Source organism: Hypanus sabinus, chromosome X1, assembly GCF_030144855.1.
Source record: "Hypanus sabinus isolate sHypSab1 chromosome X1, sHypSab1.hap1, whole genome shotgun sequence".
Lineage (NCBI taxonomy): Eukaryota > Metazoa > Chordata > Chondrichthyes > Myliobatiformes > Dasyatidae > Hypanus > Hypanus sabinus.
In genome coordinates, this window is record NC_082738.1 from 28,870,677 (window position 1) to 28,889,041 (window position 18,365).

Sequence of the window (18,365 nt, forward strand, 5' to 3'; positions counted from 1 at the left end):
ACAAAGTTAAACACTCAACACAGTGTCAACGGCAATGACTTAAAATGGCGGATGGCATCACGATCCGACTTAAAATGGCGGACGGCATTCTCCTTCCTTTGTTCGTAAATACGAGTTGTCCATAACTCGGGGACCACCTGTACTGTGTGCATTGAAATATAATATCTTCAGTCCTGTATTCATCACCCTTTTCAATTTTGTCAACCTATTACACTGCAACTAATGCCACTGACCACAATTTTGCCTTATCATCTGCCTGTCCTTCCTGACAGTCTCACTGCACACTGCCTCTGCTTGTAAACCAACTGCCCCACCCTCAGCCCTATCACTCTGGTTCCCATCCCCCTGCCAAACTGGTTTAAAACAACCCCAACACCTCCAGCAAACCTGCCAGCAAGGATATTGGTCCCCCTCATGTTTAGGTGTAACTAGTCCCCTCTGTACAGGTCTAACCTTCCCCAAAAGAGATCCCAGTGATCCAGAAATCTGAAACCCTGTCCCCTGCACCAGTTCCTCAGCCACGCATTCGTCTCCCAAATCACCCTATTCTTGCCCTCACTGGTGTGTGGGACAGGCAGCAATCTGGAGATCACTCTGCAGGAGGACCTGCTTTTCAGATTTTACCCAGCTCCCTAAGTTCGGTCTACAGGACCATCCTCCTTTTCCTACCGATGTCACTGGTACCAATATGTACCACGGCTTCTGGCTGCTCACTCTTCTCCTTCAGAATGCTGTGGACCTGCTCTGAGACATCCCTGACCCAGGCACTGGGAGGCAACATTTCATCAGGGTGTCTCTGTCCACAGGATCTCCAGAATCTCGTGTCTACTCCTCTATCTATGGAATTCCCTATCACTACTGCAACCCTCTTCTTCCCCCCTTCCTTTCTGAAACCTGTAGACATCCAATCGCTGTGGCTTCCCCTTGGTAAGTTGTTCCCCCCGACAATATCCAGACTATACATAAACAATCTGAACACTTCAGTTAGGTTCTAACCTGTAACTCAAACCCAGAAATCAATGGCTGTACTCTCATCATCTCTGTTAACTGTTAATCAAGCTCTATCACAGTCGGTTTAGGATAAGCCCAGGAACTACACACCAAGCAGTTTAACCTTGGAAATGCTCAAGTTGTGGGAACCATAATCAACTTGGACAACTGTGATTGTTTATGGGAAATTTTGTCTGACCAACTTGGTAGAGCTGCTTTTGGAAATAAGAGAAGGCAGATAAACATACTACAAATGATACAGCATTTACTGTATCTACTTCCAAAAAAATGCATTAGGTAAAGTGCCACATCCATATAAAAGTCTATGAAACAAAAAGGGGCTACAACAGCACAGAAATGAAATTGGCTACGTCACAGGGAAAGGGTGCTTTTCCAACTGGTGTGAAATTTATAATTGAGTTTGTTGGGGTTTGATAGTGATTTGATAGAGGTATACAAAATGATGAGAGGTATAGATGCAAGGTAAATGCAAGGTTTTTTGCACTGAGGTTGGGTGGAACTACAACTGGAGGTCATGGGTTAAGGGTAAAAGGTGAGAAATTTAAGGGGAACATGAGGGAAAACTTCTTCACTCAGAGGGTTATGAGTGTATGCAATGAGCTGCTAGCACATTCAAGTCTATGCTGGCTTTCATAGTATTCCCATCAGTTTCATTCCCGCTGTTCATTTTGCAGCAATTTGCTCATCCCTAAATACCCATCAACTCCCGGTGCTCTTGCCACCCAATTACATCAGGAATCAACTAAATGATTAACCTAATAGCATGTTGTTGTGATTTGGGAGACAGACATCCCTCTTTGATTTAAAAAAAAGTCACTTGAAAACTTCTGCTTTCAAATCATTTTGGGAGCTTAAGTTATATTTACTATAATGATAAATTTTAAGTAACTATTTGGTATTGAGTATTTTATTCAAAGCAAAAATATAAATGACATTCTAAATGAGGAAAACCACAAATAACATATCACGTGCTTTAAGCTAGTAGCAAAGTCTGTACGATAAGCTTGCATTAATGGCACAATAGAGGGCATGATGGGGCATTGGAAAACGACTGACAAATAAGAGGATGGCATCACTAGTCTGAAAGACAGTTCAATCCCACAATGCCACCCTGAAATGAGCATTAGCTCATTCACTCTTGCGCCCCAAAATTCAATCTGCTAATTATCAGATTTCTCCGCAATCTCACAAGACACCTGGTAACACAGCCAAGCCTATAACTGGCCTTTGTCTAGTGCTGTGCTGCATTTCCAGCTTGCAACTGATCTCTGCATTGATATTCTCCCACTTCAAGGTTCCTGGAGTCCTATTTCATTCACCGAGTTGGCCCTTCAACTCTGCTCCCAAACTCCAGCACATCCCTTCCAACCCTGTGAGCTTTAGCTCTGGTCGCTATGCTCTTTGTTCAATTGACTGTCTCCAGCTTCCAGGACTACTGCCTGCTACGTGTTTCCTCTTTCACCCAGAATTCACGACTCCTATCCTGCCCAATCTCACCATTTCTAACTATAGCCATGCACTCTACCCACTACAAACCAAACGCCATGCTCAGACTCACCCAATCACTTCAGCTCATCCTTGCCCTTTCAACCCTTCTACCTCACCATTCTCAATAACCATCCTAGGCTGCTGTTCTATGTTCAAATATTTATAAAAGCAACCCTCATACACCCCTCCCTATTCATTACTGGGTACTGTCACTCACCTATCTTCACATCAGATTGCATATAACCAACTCCCCATCACCTCCATTTTATTATGGAAAAGTCATATCCATCAACTTCCTGTCAGCACTGCAGGCCATTCAGAGCACTATCACAGTGGGACAACACACACCTGAATCATGCCGAGACAAGTGCCTTACCAAGCTGCCAAACCAGAGAGGATTTAAAGTAAGTAGTGGGGGCAAGCAACACAAGTTAGGAAGATGCAGTAAGTCAAAGAGTAGAGCTGTAGACAAGGTGAAGGAGTAAGATAACAGCATAGGAATTAATAGAGTGGGGCAGGAAGGGATGAAGTGAAGAAATCTAAGAATAAATCATTAAGTTTAAATGTTAAAAAAAATCATGACAAGCCAAAACTAAAGGTTCTGTACTTGGATGCCTATAGCATTTGAAACAAACAAATGACCCAAGAGGACAAATAGTACTGATCTGATGACCATCACACAGACCTGTCGACAGGACAACGTAGGTTGGGACCTGGATATTCTATTTTGGAAGGACAGGAAGCTGGGGAAGGTGGAGAAGTGGTTCTGTTAATTAACATTCGTCTAAGTGTGATCGAGAGCAATGACCCTCATTCAGAAACTGAGGATGTAGGAGTTGTTTGCATGGAGATACGAAACAATAAAGGGCTTAAAGTTGCTTGTGAGAATGCTGTACAGGCCGTGGAAGAGTGAACAAAAGTAATGGGAGCTTGTCAGAAAGGCAGAGTGAAGTGAGTGGGGAAGTTTCAGTCTATTCATACAGTAGACTAGAAACTCAGATGTACGCATGCTGTGCGGATGGGCAGTTCACAATGTTTTCAGGGCGATTCTGTAGAACAGCACACTCTAGAACCAAGCAGAGAGCAGTCTACACTAGACCAGGTATTGTACAATGAGACAGTATCAATGACCTCTCAGTAGCAGCGACCAGAAGGTGATTGAATCTTACGTTCAGTCGGGGAGAGAGAGGAGTGGGTCCGAGAAAAGTATTTTAAACTTACATAAGAATGACAAAGAGGGGACAACACGCAGAGCTGGCTAAAGTGAGCTGGGTTTAGTCAGTGGAGACACAGTGGCAGATGTTGATGGGAATCGTTCAGAATACACAGAACAGATACATTCCAATGAGAAAGAAAATTCCCGTGATTCACTAAATAAACTAAAAATAATAACAGACTTAATGAAGAAGCGCATTATTAGGCTGAGATGGATGGCTAGTCAAGAAACTGGACGGAAGATGAAAAGCAGCAAATAGCTGATAAAAGGCAAGAAACCCTAACAAGAATTGTAAAAACAGATAATATTCCATAGATATTTAAAAGCTACATTGAGTGATGGCCTTAAAGTTAGTTAGTTTGGGCAATTAATATTGGAAAACAGAGAGGTGCTAGATGAATTAAACAGGTATTTTGTATAAGTCTTCACAATATATGCAAGCAACATCACCACTGAAAATTAGAGTCACACTGGGCAAATAGTAGGCACACCTGAGATGACCAGACACCAGGCCCTGATAGACTTCATCCTAGGACCTTAAAAGAAGTGGCTAGTGAGACAGTTGATTCGTTGGTTTCAATTTTCCAAACCTCACTAGATCTGGGGAAGTTGCATTAGATTGGAAAATTGCATAAATAGATTAAATAACTCCTTTATTCAAAAAAAAGGCAGAAAACAAGAAACCTCAGGAAATTCACTTCACATTTGTCATCAGGAAAATGCTAGAAGTTACTTTTAATGAGTTCACAGAAAAAAAATTGAAGTTATCAAGCATGATCATGTTTCATCGATATATTGGAATAAGTAGTATTTGCTGGTGATAAGAATAAGTTTTCCATTAAGCATATAGTAAGGTGCCACACCAAAAGATCATTCAGAAAATAAAAGCTCATGACTAGCTGGTTAACAGGAAACAAATTAGACATAAATGGGCCATTATCTGGTTGGCAATTAAGAGGTGTGCTATGTGGATCAGTTCTTGGGGCCTCAACCTTTTACAATTTATACAGATGACGTGGGTGAAGACAACAAAGGTATGGTTATGGTCATTAAATTTGCTAAAGTTAATCGTGGATGTGATTCAGCTAAAAAGGGTGCTAAAAAGACTCACAAGGGTGATCCTGGGACTGGAGGTCTTGAGTTATAAAGAGAGATCAGAAAGGCTGGGTATGTTTCCTTGGAGCAAAAGATGCTGAGGGGAGACATTATAGAGTTTTAGAGAAATACTAAAGATATAGACAGATATGGTACAAGGCTTTTCCCCCAGGGTAGGGGAGTCTAAAGCCAGAGAGTATAGGTTTAAGGTGAGAGGAGTTAGGGTTTAAGAGAGATCGAGTGGAAAGCTTTTCCATATCGAGGATGGTACATATATGAAACAAGCTGACAGAGTAAGTGGTAGAAGCAGGAGCAATTACATTATTTAAAAAATATTTGGCCAAGTACATGGATATGAAAGATTCAGAGGAACATGAAACAAACACAGTGAAATGGAATTGGCTTAAATCAGCATCTTGGTCAGCATGGATGAGTAAGGCTGAACGGGCTATTTCCATACTTAAAATCTCCATGAATCTAAAAGTTAGATAAGAAAAAAATGATAATCAAGGAAAGAGCAGATGTCAGGACCCTGAAATAAAAACTGGAAAACCTCATCAGTGACTGTGGAGAGACAGAAACAGAGTTAACATTTCAGTTCGAAATTGAGAAAGAGAGTAAACTTCTCTGTCTACATAGCAGAGAGAGTGCAAGAGGACATGCCCAGCAGGCTAGAACATATAGATGAAAGAAAGAGGAACAGCAGGCAAAGATGGCCAATCCTGATACAAACAAAGAGAGCAAGTTATCTAAAAGCTGGAGAATTCAATTTAGAATCCTGCAGACTGCAACATACTTACACAAAATGTGACATGTTTTTCCATGTGTTTATGCTGGGCCTTGTTGTAACATTGCAGGAGATCCCAGACAGAGAGGTCAGTGTGGGAGTGGGATGAAGAATTAAAGTGACAGATAACTGGAAACTCAGGGTTACTCTTACAGAATGAATAATGTGTTCCACAAACAGATCACCCAATCTGCATTTGGTTTCTCCAGTACAGAGGAGATCATGCTATGAACACCAAATGCAGTACAACTGAATTGCTGCCTTATTGGAAAGACTTTTAAGCCTCTGGATAATGGGAAGGAAAGAGATGAAAGAACAGGTGGTTCATCTCCTATGGTTGCATGGAAAAGTGCCATACAATGGGAAGAAGCCAGCAGAGACAGAAGAGTGGACCAGCTGTGAATGGAGTAATCAGTAACAATACTGAAAGGGGAAGGAACTATGTGTCTGGTGGTAAAATCTTGAAGGAACTGGCAAAAATAGTGCAAGATGATATATTGTATTCAGAGATCAGTGAGGTGAAGGCTAGAGCCAGAAAACTGTGTTCTTGATGCAAGCAGGAGAAGAGGCGACAACAGAGGTGTGAGAAATAGAAAATATGCGGAAAATAAATTCTGAGGATACAAGGAGGCTACGATGGGATATAGATAGGTTATGTGGGTGGGAAGTTGTAAAATGTGTTTTATTTCTATCGTAAAAATGATAATATGTTCTATATAAATGATGACAGAGCACTGAGATGCATTGGGTTAATACACTGGAAGCAGTTCATATTGAAACCTGGAATGCATAGGCTGCCTCAGAGGAAATGTCTGGACAATCTTAGCTTATGTCTGTTGGAATTTAGAAGAGTGAAAAGGTACCTGATTGAGAACCCTCAGGTTCTAGTATGTTTTAATAGGATGCATGTGGAAAGGATGGTCTCCTCTTTCTGGAACGAGGGAACAAAGGGTCACCCAATCAAAGCAGATAATATTTTTTCCCTCTTAGAGCAGGAGTTCCCAGCCTTTTTTATGTCATGACACAATGCCACCCAATACCATTAAGGTTGGGAACCACTGTCTTAAAAGCGTCCTGAGTCTTTGGAATTCTCTGTCCAAAAGGAGGGTGGAAGCAGAGTTGTTGAATATTTTTAAAGCAGAGATAAACAGATGCTCAATAAATGGAGTAGGCAGAAAAGTCAAGGTTATAGGCAGATCAGGCATGATCTTAATCAAGAGAGGAACAGGTTCAAAGAGTGGCTCATTCCTGCTCCTAATTTATATGCACAAGTCTTGGATTTGTCCAGCTTCCTTCCTGTGAGCAATCTTGTGTTGTTTAGATTGGAAACTCACTGCATTTACCTTACAACCATCGCAATTCTGGTTGGTGCTGCTATTTTGCTCTGTTTGTCCAGTACTTACCTGCAGCTGCCTCCACATCAATCAGCTTCTCCCTCTATCTGTGATGGGTTGGTGGGAAAGTGTGGTGGTAAGGTGAACATAGAGATAATCGGCAGCTATGGAAAAACAAAAAGGAATAGAGGGATGCCAGAGGAAGCACATTACTAAGAATGGCATGCTACATTTCCCTCTGCACTACAAGAAGAACAGGCCATTTGAATTTATCAGCTCTATTCCACATTGAGATCCTCCAAGAAAAAGCATAACAGGACACCACTGAAAGAAAACCATGGAGAAATTGAGGTACAGGAGGAGACAGACAATTAGCCACATACAAACAAGACAAAGATTGTCCCTATGCAAAATACCATGACATATACTGCACATCTATAATATCTGAAAAATCTTGCAACATAATGGGCACATCTTGTAATTTTTACACTTTACCTTTATGTGTAACAGATCAAAACTGAAAAGAGAAGAATTTGAATTAAATGCAAAGAACTGTCAAAAAAGCCGGAACTGTCAGATGAGATATAACTAAATTCTTGCAATAATCCAATGAGCAGAACCTGCCAAAAAAAAGCAAGGTGACCAATCAACTCAACCATATTTCCAAAACAAAACAAATGAACTATTCTGTACCTGCTAGTCCCAGCCCTCTCAGCAACTGAACTGTCCAAAGTTTGAAACAAAAAGATATCAAATTTTTACTACACATACTCCACAAGTTGAATGCAAATTCACAATATAAAAAAACTGTCAACCTTGACTATAAATTCCTACATCAATATTTATTAAGAAACTGCCTACACAAACAGGTTACAGTTCAAGTGAAAAATCAAACAAAGTGCCAATGCCAGAAATCTAAAACAAAAACAGAAATTGCTAAAGCAAGTCAGCTGATCAAACCGCATCTGTGGGACAAGAAACAGAGTTAATGTTTCAGCTTGCAGACCCTTGGATAGGAATTGTAATTCCATCATCTAGAGCTTGGTAGGGGAACTGCATATGCAACTAATAAGTGTGAACAAAGCAAGGCAAAGTGGGAGTACAAAACAAGGGCAGGATTTTAGACTTTTCAATGAATCGAGAATAAATGAGCACACCATGGTCCAATTAATTATCTACCTTTGAATCCACTTCACCCAAAGATTGTTTGTGGCCTTCACTACTTGTGTAACATGACCAGCAAGAATAAGTACCCAAAATTACAAAAAAAAAACAAAAAATAAATGCAATTAATCCTCTGGCATCCATGGTGTCAAAATAAGCATTCAGCTGCGTCACAGATTTAATCAGTTCATTGACCTGTTGTCAAGCATTAACAGGCTGAAACATAAGTGTTCTTTGCTTCTGCGATCAAATCTCATTTACAACAGGTATACAGTTTTCGGCTATTGGAACAGTTTACAATGCATGTGGTCAGTGTTCATAACAGATGCAGGCATTGGGAAGTAAGCCAGACACTCAATGGCCACTTCCTTAGATACAGCAGTAGAACCCAGTGTGATCTTCTGCTGATGTAGTCCATTCACTTTGACGCAAATGGCACAATCCACTGTACATTTCGATGTACATGCGGCAAATAAAGCTCATCTTTAATCTTTAACCTAGCTCTCATCTGAGAATTACGAGTTTTGTTCTTGAATCACACTGATCTGCACAGAAATCCTTTAGCATTAGATCATTCCTCATCCTTCTATGCTCAAGGGAACAATTTAACTCTCTAAATCCTGCTATCATGCTAACACCCCGTATCCTTCCTGAGATGCAGTGCCGTAAAAACTGAATGCAATATTCTAACTGTAATCTAACCAAGGTTCTGTGTAAATGAAACATACTATTTCTCTTCTGGAATCCAGTTTTCTTGGAATAAAAACCAGCATTCCATTAGATATTTTAAACATCTCCTGCCTTTAAATATGATTTGTATACCTGGAGGTTCAAGATTTGTTTGTGAAAATGTTTTTCTTTAAAAAAAATCAAAGTACTTACCTCAGGTGCACAGGGTAGACCCCGTGTTACAGTAACAGCAATGTGATTGTCTGTTTCATCTGCACTTCCCAAAGCGTTTTGAGTTACTGGGTTGCTGTCAGTTATTTGCTGATGATTGATTGTGCTACTCTGCAGGAGACTGTGCGACCCCACAACCTCATGACTGACAGAGCTGTCCTGCAAGATTCCAACTTCTCTGGAGTTATCTTGTAACATGACATTGTCGATTAGAGGTGTCTGCTGGGGAGTTCTGCTGTACTCGAGGAGGGACTGCTGTCCACCTGTTGGGACACTGGGATGATCTGAAATTCCATCCACCCTGCTCATCTGGCTGAAATACTGTGAACAGATATAATCATTGGGAGTCAATTATAAGAAATGTACGTCAATATTCAAGACAAAGGTCAGTCCAATCTACAATAAAGTGATTACAAAGGAAGACTGATATTCAAAAATACCCAAACAATGAAGTACTTACTGTCCTCCACAACTCCATTAAGAACACATTTACTATTTAACCCTCTAATTTCTCGCCCCAAAAGTACCCACCCTTGTTTGGATACTGCTCCACAAATGATAGCCATATCCTCAAAGAAGCTGTCTTTGATCATAAGCAACTCCAGAAAGGCAGCAGTTACAACCCATTCTAATATGGCCCAAGTTGTCAACCAGAAATAGCCATTCAAGTGGATGTAAACAGACAATTTGACTGAAGGTAAGGGAGCACGACTGAAGAGACTGAAGGGCACACGATGTGAATTTTCCAGTAAAGCTCACAACAGAGTGGTTGGGAACAGCAACCTAATCAATGCTACTTTTCCTTCCCTTCTAACACTCTAACCCCACTGTGCAGCAAAGGCTGGGGCACTAAGATTAACCATAGCATCTCCACCATATTCCAATCACTCAACACAGATAATTGTTTTTGCATACATCAAGCCTTACAAACTCCTCTAGCTAGTTACAAAACAATGGTAACTCTAAATAAAAAATATGCACACCCATGGCACTCACTGCTCTTTGGACCACTCTGTCACTAAATTGCCAGCCACAACTTTTTGCCTCAACCACCACGCTAAGTGGACATTGCAAATCGCTCCTTCTCCTTGGACACCAGTACCATCATTAACAACTCTACCCTACCAAAATGCTGGAGGAACTCAGCAGGCCTCCTTGGGAGGAGCAACTCATTGGGACTCCTGCTGAAGGGTCTCGGCCCAAAACGTCGACTGTACTCTTTTCCATAGATACTGCCTGGCCTGCTGAGTTCCTCCAGCATTGCTTTGGATTTCTAGCATCTGCAGATTTTTTTTGTCTTGCAGACAAATGCCAATTTCCAACTTTCCTTTCAAGATCTTGCTACCCATGTTTGCCATATTTGCCATACTTAGAAAAAATTGCTTCCATCTTTGATATAAGGACAGCCATTTGTACCTGAAACAATGCAGATATTTTGACAAATGACTTGCTTATGAGCCACTCACAGGAATGCAGTTAAGTATTACATTGTGCAATGATATGATACAGGACTCCAACTGCAATTGCCCCAAACTGTAAGCTCCTGATTTCAATCTATATCTTGAATTTATTTTAAAAAATTAAAAATTATTATCATTACACTTTTCATGACCTTGAGACTTCCTATCATATGCAGCCAATGAAATATAGTGGATTACAGTTAAGTTGCGTCAGTTGCATGTGCTTGTTTTGAAAAAGCATAACTTTTTTGTTGTTAACAGTTAGCAAGAAATAAGCAGTAAGACAATTCAGAACCGTTTTGCTCACAGCAGTTTCGAGCATTCAGGTTTGGAGATGCCAGAAACAGCCAGGAGTGAAAATTAAACAATTTCACAAGTTAAGAACTATGAAGAATTTGAAGGTATGAAAATTAAGATTCGGAGGGTGCAATCATTGAAAGCATCGTATGAAGGACGTCCATTATCTGCACTAGGTATCTGAGTGGATTTTTTTTACTTACAGTCAATCAAAATAACACTGTAGCGTACACTGCGTGAATTCCTTGGTCAATAACTATTAGGAACAAATACACAGCTTCATAGTACTGTAGTAGCATTGAGAGTGTTCTAATTTGTTCTATGTTTCACTTAAATATATAAATTGTTATTTGGTTAAAAGTTTGTCTTTTCCATAACTTTTTAACTATATCCATGAAACTTCAGCTCATTGGGGCAATCGCTTCAATGGGCCAAAATGTACTAGTCCCAAAGTGTCCCATTTAACTGAAATCCACTGTACTTCCAAAGTGCAATCACTGCTCTATTCACTAATAACAACCACCAACATGCACACAGAAAGCTCCCACAAATAACATTTCAATAATTTACTGTCACTTTGTACCTTTGAACTGCAGTTGTAATATAAGAATGCAACAATTTTACACAAAATCTCCAAATCCCCCAAAGTTTGTGATAATGGTCAATAAATTACTTTATATTAAAAGATAAATATTGACCAGGACACTAAGGAGACCCCCCCCCCCCCCACCACCGCTCTTCCTCACTGCTTTGTAGTGGTCAACTCTGGAGTAGGACTTGAAAGCAAAACCTCCCATACCACCACGGGATGGTAAATTTTTAAAAAGCAGGCAAAACATTGCTAATCCATGGACGGCGATGTCAAAGGGGAAACAAAACACCAGTCAACAAGATATGTCCTTAAAAAATAACTTTTTTAAATGGCAAGAGGTTATGGAGGTGAGGGTGGGATATCCAGAAGTTGAAGTAAAAGAAAAACAGAATCTGACTCCTGTGGGCAATTGCCAAGAGGGAGAGAGAAATGTTCTATTGTAACCCTGTTTTGAAACAATCTCCTATTAACATTCTGTTACTTTTAGCTAGAAAGAAAAAGAGAGCAAGCAGTAGTCAGCCCTAATCATCCACATTGTTGCATCCAAGCAGGACCATGACAGAGACCCAGAGGACAGTGGATAAATCGGTTGCAAAAAGCTACTTCAGTAACAAAACTAAGCTAAGCTATGCAAATTCACATTCTAACTATTAGGATGTTCAAACACTCCCTTTAAAGTGTCTGTTAGAAAGTCAAATCCAATTTGTGGTGATCTGTTCTTGTCACCAATCTACAGCAGGGAGAAGCTTTCTCTGACCTGGTGCTGATCTCATCTCAAATTTTGGAGATAGGGATTAGTCCCCAGGATTGCACTTTATAAATATGTCTCACATCGAATAGCAATTTGGATGTGGGACTGGGTTGTAGTGAAAAGGCACAAGCATATTATTTTAAAAAAGGTGCCAGCAATGACTTGACTAGTTTTCCAACATTAGAGGTTCTAGTATTATTCACATTATTTTGTCTGGGCAAAAGGAGAGAAAGTAACAGGAGGAAGAAACATATTAGAAATAATCATACAAATTCCACTTCCCAAACCAGAATTTCAGATCCCTCAAGGTAATAATACAAAAAATCAACTTCTGTCCAAATTTCACCCTCATCACTATGATTTCCTACTCAAAAATCGGGAGGAATTTGGGTTCACGCCAGCTGGAAAATCCTTAAAAATGCTGAAAAAGGTAATTGACCTGAAAGGCGAATTCTGTTCCCTCTCCACATATGGTACTCGACCCCTCAGTATTGCCAGTATTCTTTCTGGTTTCTAGCATCCACAGTTATCGCGCTTTTATGAATCTTACAAACTACACAATAATGTTTGGTGATAGATCTAACGCTCTTTGGAACACGAACATAGCAGCACTTAGCGGACTCCAAGCAGCAATAAATGCGCAGTAGCCACATACCATCATCGGACCCTGAGGCGTTAATGTAGATGTGTTCAAGTGAGTTCACCTCACAGCGATGTTGGTTTAAGTGCATCGCAAGCCTGTAAGCTGATGTTATTTGAGGAGGGCGTGGAAGCTGTGTGCAATGTTTACATAGATGTGAAAAAAAAATAAAGTGCAGATTTAGGGCTGGATCTTTCTGAAAGGCAACTCTCCTGACTGTGAGACGTCAGTCCAAGGCCCGGACAGCAGTGAGATGCCGCAGGCACTGTGTGTGGGAACCCAGCTTTGATTTTCGAATTCTCCCCATTGTGGTTCATAAATCATCTCTAGCGCTGTTGCAGTGTGTTTTGGAGTGGGATTCCCATTCCCTCCCCCATAAATTGCATGGGAGTCCTGAGTTGCCCTCCGAGTCCCTGAGGAATCCTGTGTGGGCCCGGCCTAGGAGCGCAGGCAGAGCCTCCGGGCCGGACCTTCCCCCTCCCCCTCGCCCCCGCCCCCTCCCCCGGATCCAGGCTCTGGGCGCCCACTCCCTCGGCTGGAAGTGAGGATCGAGTGACTCACCGAGAGAGGCGCTCCTCACAGCATCAGATAGCCCGGCTTTCACTCAGTCTGGGCGACAAAAATTAACAACAACAACAAAACACACTGTGACCGCAGCGGAACGGAACAGAAGCGAGCGAGCACGCCGGGAAATGCCGCGTCTCTCCCATGGCGAGAGCTGAAGCCTGCGCAGCCATGACACTCGCTGGCAGTTACCGTCCGCCCGCGCTACACGCCACCACCATATTTGTTACTGGCGAGCTCCAGCATCCGAAACTAATCAGAGGATTTGGATTCGTGTAAATCTTTGAATTTAGTTACTGTTAAAATTCAATAAAGACAGTGAACATCAGGATTCCAAACAGTTCCACCGATGTTGATTGAGAGAAAAATGTTGGCCTGGATTCTGGAACTATGCTCTTCAGCATAGTTCTGTCCCTCGCTTACCCGAGAACCAAGAAGTGCCACATTCCTTCAAACTATGTATGAATTCTAAATATTGTACCAGTTATGTTGCATTTATGTTAACTTTTATGTTTGTCATAATCTTGTGCTGTGCTGTTGCTGCAAAAAGCTGCTATTCATGGCATACATACCCTGTGTATGTATGCCTATGACAACAAACTTGAGATTGCACCAAGGTCCAACCTTTATGCTGAGACTCAAACCCTCAATTTTCTCACACAATAGTGTGAGTGCTACTCGCTTGTGGCACCTGTCTACTTTCACTGATCTTTGTCTGAAAGACCATAAGACATAGGAGCAGAGTTAGGTCATACATCCCATCCAGTCTGCTCCACCATTTCACCATGGCTAATCCATTTCCTTCTCAACCCCATTCTCTTGCCTTCTCCCCATAACCTTCCACGTCTTGACTACCTCTACCTTAAATACACCAATGTCCTGGTCTCCACGGATGTCTGTGACAATGAATTCCACAGATTCACCACCCTCTGGCTACAGAAATTCCTCATCATCTCTGTTCTAAATGGACGTCTCTCTAATCTGAGGCTGTACCCTCTTGTCCTAGATTCCGCCACAATAGGAAACATCCTCTCCACATCCACTCAATCTAGGCCTTTCAACATTCGATAGGTTTCAATGAGATTTCACCCCCTCCCCCCATTCAGCTAAATTCCAGCTGGTACTGGCCCAGAGCCACCAATTTCAATTGCTCCCAGAAACTCCAGCCATTGCTGGTCTGTTGTCATCCCTGTTAGTGTCTTCTTCTAATCAACTTTGGCCAGCTCCTCTCTCATGCCTCTGTAATTCCTTTTACTACACTGATGAATCTGACTTCAGCTTCTCCCTCCCAAATTGCAGGGTGAATTTTATCATATTATGATCACTGGCTCCTAAGGAGTCCTTTACCATAAGCTGCCTAATTAAATCCAGTTCATTACACAACACCCAATCCAGTATAGCTAATTCTCTAGTGGGCTCAAACACAAGCTGATGATCCAGAAATCTGAAACCCTGCCACCTACACCAGTTTCTCAGCCACACATTAATCTGCCAAAGCATTCTACTCTTACCCATACTGGTGCATGGTACAGGCAGCAATCTAGAGATTGCTACTCTGGAGGCCCTGCTTTTCAGCTTTCGACCTAGCTCCCTAAAATCACTCTTCAGGACCTCCTCCATTTTCCAACCTATGTCATTGGTACCAATGTATACCAAAACTTCTGATGCTCACCACCTTCCTCCTTTAGAATGCTATGGACATGATCCAAGGCATCTCTGATGCTAGCACTAGGGAGGCAACATACAATCCGAATGTCTCTGTCGCGTCCACAAAGTCGCGTGTCTACGTAAAAGTGTAAAAGTTGTCTTTTATTTTAAGAGTAGAGGTATTGCCATATTTAAATATATTTTTGGTTGTTTAATTCCATGGTATATTGTTTATTGATTGTTAGTTGAAATATTGTTTCCTAGTTATAACAATTCTTAATCTGTATTAAAATATTAAAACAGGCACAAAATACTAGCAAACCTCCAATTTAACTCTGGTTTAAATCCAATAATCTATTTTCAGGCTGAGTTTCCAGTTTCAGAACCAGAAATGTGGAATTCCCCACTAATGCCTCTCTTCTCAAAACTTTTCTTTAACCAGGCTGAAGATCTCTTAATTCCTTTGGCTCTACTTTTGTACAATACCCTGGAGCATCTTGGGCTATTTTATTCACCTTGTAGGTACTATATAAATGCAAAATTGTTATTGTTGATACAGGCAGTTAACGAGTTACTAATCATCCTTGATTGCCTGAGAGATTCCCAGAATAGGTCAGATTTGCAGACCTGGAAACCTGTGTAATTCAAATTTCCTTCCTTGATTACAACACTCCAACTACCAGTATCACTATCTCTTCCTTCATTCCATTCCATCACATCACCAGCTAACAAAGACACCCTGAATGTGTGATACTTCCCCTGCATTGGAGGGAGCCCTGTGTGGGAGTGACTGGACACACCTTGCTAGTGAAGATGCAGGACACAGTGGGGCAGGTTAAGAAAATGACAGTGGGCCAATCAGTAGAGGGAGATAGGGAAATTCTGGAAATACAGGTTTAGTACCCCTTATCCGAAATTCCAAAATCCAGATGTTTTTTGAACACTAACATGATGCCACAGATAGAAAATTCCACAAGACGTTGGGAAGGTTCCCAGGCAATGCGCAGGTCTCTGCACACCACAGACAGTTCTGAGAAGTCACCTCATACATGTAATGTACAGAAAGTAATGAAAAAATAGAAAGGCATTGCATAAAGTGAAAAATGAAAATCTTACTCATTTATTGTCAGTGTCAGTGTGAAGCTATGCTGCTTAACGGCATGCTGATCATGAAGCAAGCATCTATCACAGTGAACTGAAACTGAACATAATTGTGAATATTCAACAGGCTGGTTGCAGGAATTTAAGAAAAGGCACGGCATTAAGTTCTTAAAGTGTATGCTGATCACGAAAATCTAGCACTTGAACAAGTATATGATGCTGATTGTTTTTATACCTTATAAAATGCCATTACATTTTTAAAGCATGGCTGATAGATATTTAACACCAAAACAAGTCTAAAATGCTAATTATGTTTATACCTTACATAAACCTAAAAGAAAGTAAAATACAGTGTACTGTAACCTTTTCATCAAAACACGGTATCATAGGTGGAGACTGTTGTTAGTTGTTGTTCAACAGCTGATTCGGGTATTCACCCAATGTTGTGCTGCTTTTGCCACACTGCACACATTACGTTTTCACTATATTAATGGTATGTAGTAACTTTTACTGTTAAGTACACACGTACAATGAACAAGTGTAAGACAAAGTCTGCTTACTGATAGCACCTATATTCAGTTGCAAATGATGGCAATCCCAAGTTATCTCATCCAAAATCCAACAAAAATCCAAAATCCAAAACACTTATGGCCCCAGGCATTTCGGATAAGAGGTACTCAACCTCTTGAGGTATTGGAATGATGGGTTTAGGGTCCTTGGAGGAAGTCTGGAGAATGAGGGTTCAGGGGTTGAGTCGAAGAGTTAAAGAGCATGCGAGTAGGCCCTCCTGCCTGACTTATTCATGCAACCAAGGTGCATTCGTCAGGTCGTCCCAGTTGCCTGCATTTGGAATTGGTTTATTATCTTGCCATTCATATGGATCATTTCAAAACTTAAGTACATTGAAGTAGTACAAGGGAAAAGAAATAACCAGAATGTAGAAAACAGCAAACGTGCAGTGCAGGTAGAAGGCCTCTAAACCTTTTCTATCTGTATACCTGTCCAAAAGTCTCTTAAACATTGTAGTTTTACTAGCCTCTAACTTCTCCTGGTGAGGGAAGTGAACAGGATGAGTTGAGGAATTAAACCCCTAGTGCTGAAGGAAATTCAAGGACTGGGATAGTGACCCTGGAAGAGACTGAGACAAAAGATGAGAGTAATGCAGTCTGGGGATTTGAGACCATAAGACACAGGAGCAGAATTAGGCCATTCGATCTCGGTTCATTTATCCCCCTTACGACTTACACTCTTACTAATCAAGAACCTATCAACCTCCAGTTTAAATATACCCAATGACTTGGTCTCCACAGCCTTCTGCGGCAATGAATTCCACATACTCAGCACCATCTGGCTAAAGAAATTCCTCCTGTTCTAAAGGGACATTCTGAAGCTGTGCCCTCTGGTCACAGTCTGAGTAAGGCAGGGAAAAGCCAAATGGGTTTCAGCGACTGGTGGCTTATGGTAGAAAGGATGATATTAGAAAAACATGAGAAAGAGGTACAGGATGCAGCCCTCTAGTCCTCTGAGCATGATCCACCTCAGTACCATTTCACCGTTTTCCAGCAGTATCCCCACATCCCTTGATTCCTTTCATATCCTATCAATCTCTGCTTTGCATGAACTCATTGACTACCCCAGAGAATTCCTTTTCCAAAAGGAAGACAGCAGCAGGAGAGGAATTTTTTAAATAGTTCTTTTTTCTTGGAATATGGTATGACTGGCAAACAGCATTTGTTGACCATCCCTCACTGTCGTTCACAGGGTGGTGGTGGTGAACTGCTGTCCTCCTTCTGGTGAAGGTGCTCCCACAGTGCTTTTGGGGAGGGAGTTCCAGGGTTCTGACCCAGTAACAGCAAAACAATGGTATATTTCTAGGTTAGGATAGGATCCTGCAGGTGGTAGTGTTCCCCTGCACCTGGGTAGCAGAGGTGATGGGCTTGGGAGATGCTGCCAGTGTAGCCTGGGTGATTAACTACAGTGCAGTTTGTAAATGATAGACAGGGCGGTGGGTGGGGTGCCTCCAAGTGAGATGCTTTGTCCCATACAACACTGGGCTTTCTTCAGGGCTAATGGCTACTGAAAGTTCAAGCCTCAGCAATGCAATTTATGTGCCAGTAAAAACCCTTTTAGTCAACATCATTACATTTAATGAACTACAAGGAATTTAACCATGCAGGTAAATGCTAAGTACTTTTTTTAAAACTTGTGTCACAACTGCACCTTCTGCTAAGCGCCCAGTATCTGGAATACATTGTATTATTTGTTACTTTACTTTATGTGTTGTATGTACTGTGTTTTACACTGTGATCTGGAGGAAC

The 18,365-nt window shown here is 41.3% G+C and overlaps 1 protein-coding gene across 5 annotated transcripts in view; it reads right to left on the reverse strand.

Annotated features, from left to right (window-relative positions):
* The window catches only part of LOC132384731 (zinc finger protein 148-like), a 108,339-nt gene extending 95,286 nt beyond the window's left edge, over positions 1 to 13,053 (reverse strand). For 2 of the 5 annotated variants that reach the window (XM_059956149.1, XM_059956148.1), the window contains exons 1-2: positions 12,751 to 13,042; positions 8,978 to 9,316 (exon numbers count right to left, since the gene is read on the reverse strand). In XM_059956149.1, the coding sequence (XP_059812132.1) occupies positions 8,978 to 9,316; positions 12,751 to 12,756 (345 nt within the window). In that variant the 5' untranslated portion in view covers positions 12,757 to 13,042. Of the gene's footprint in view, positions 1 to 8,977; positions 9,317 to 12,750 lie in introns of all 5 variants that reach the window. The other 3 variants (XM_059956146.1, XM_059956147.1, XM_059956150.1) reach the window with 3 other exon arrangements.
* Positions 13,054 to 18,365: the final 5,312 nt, after the last annotated feature.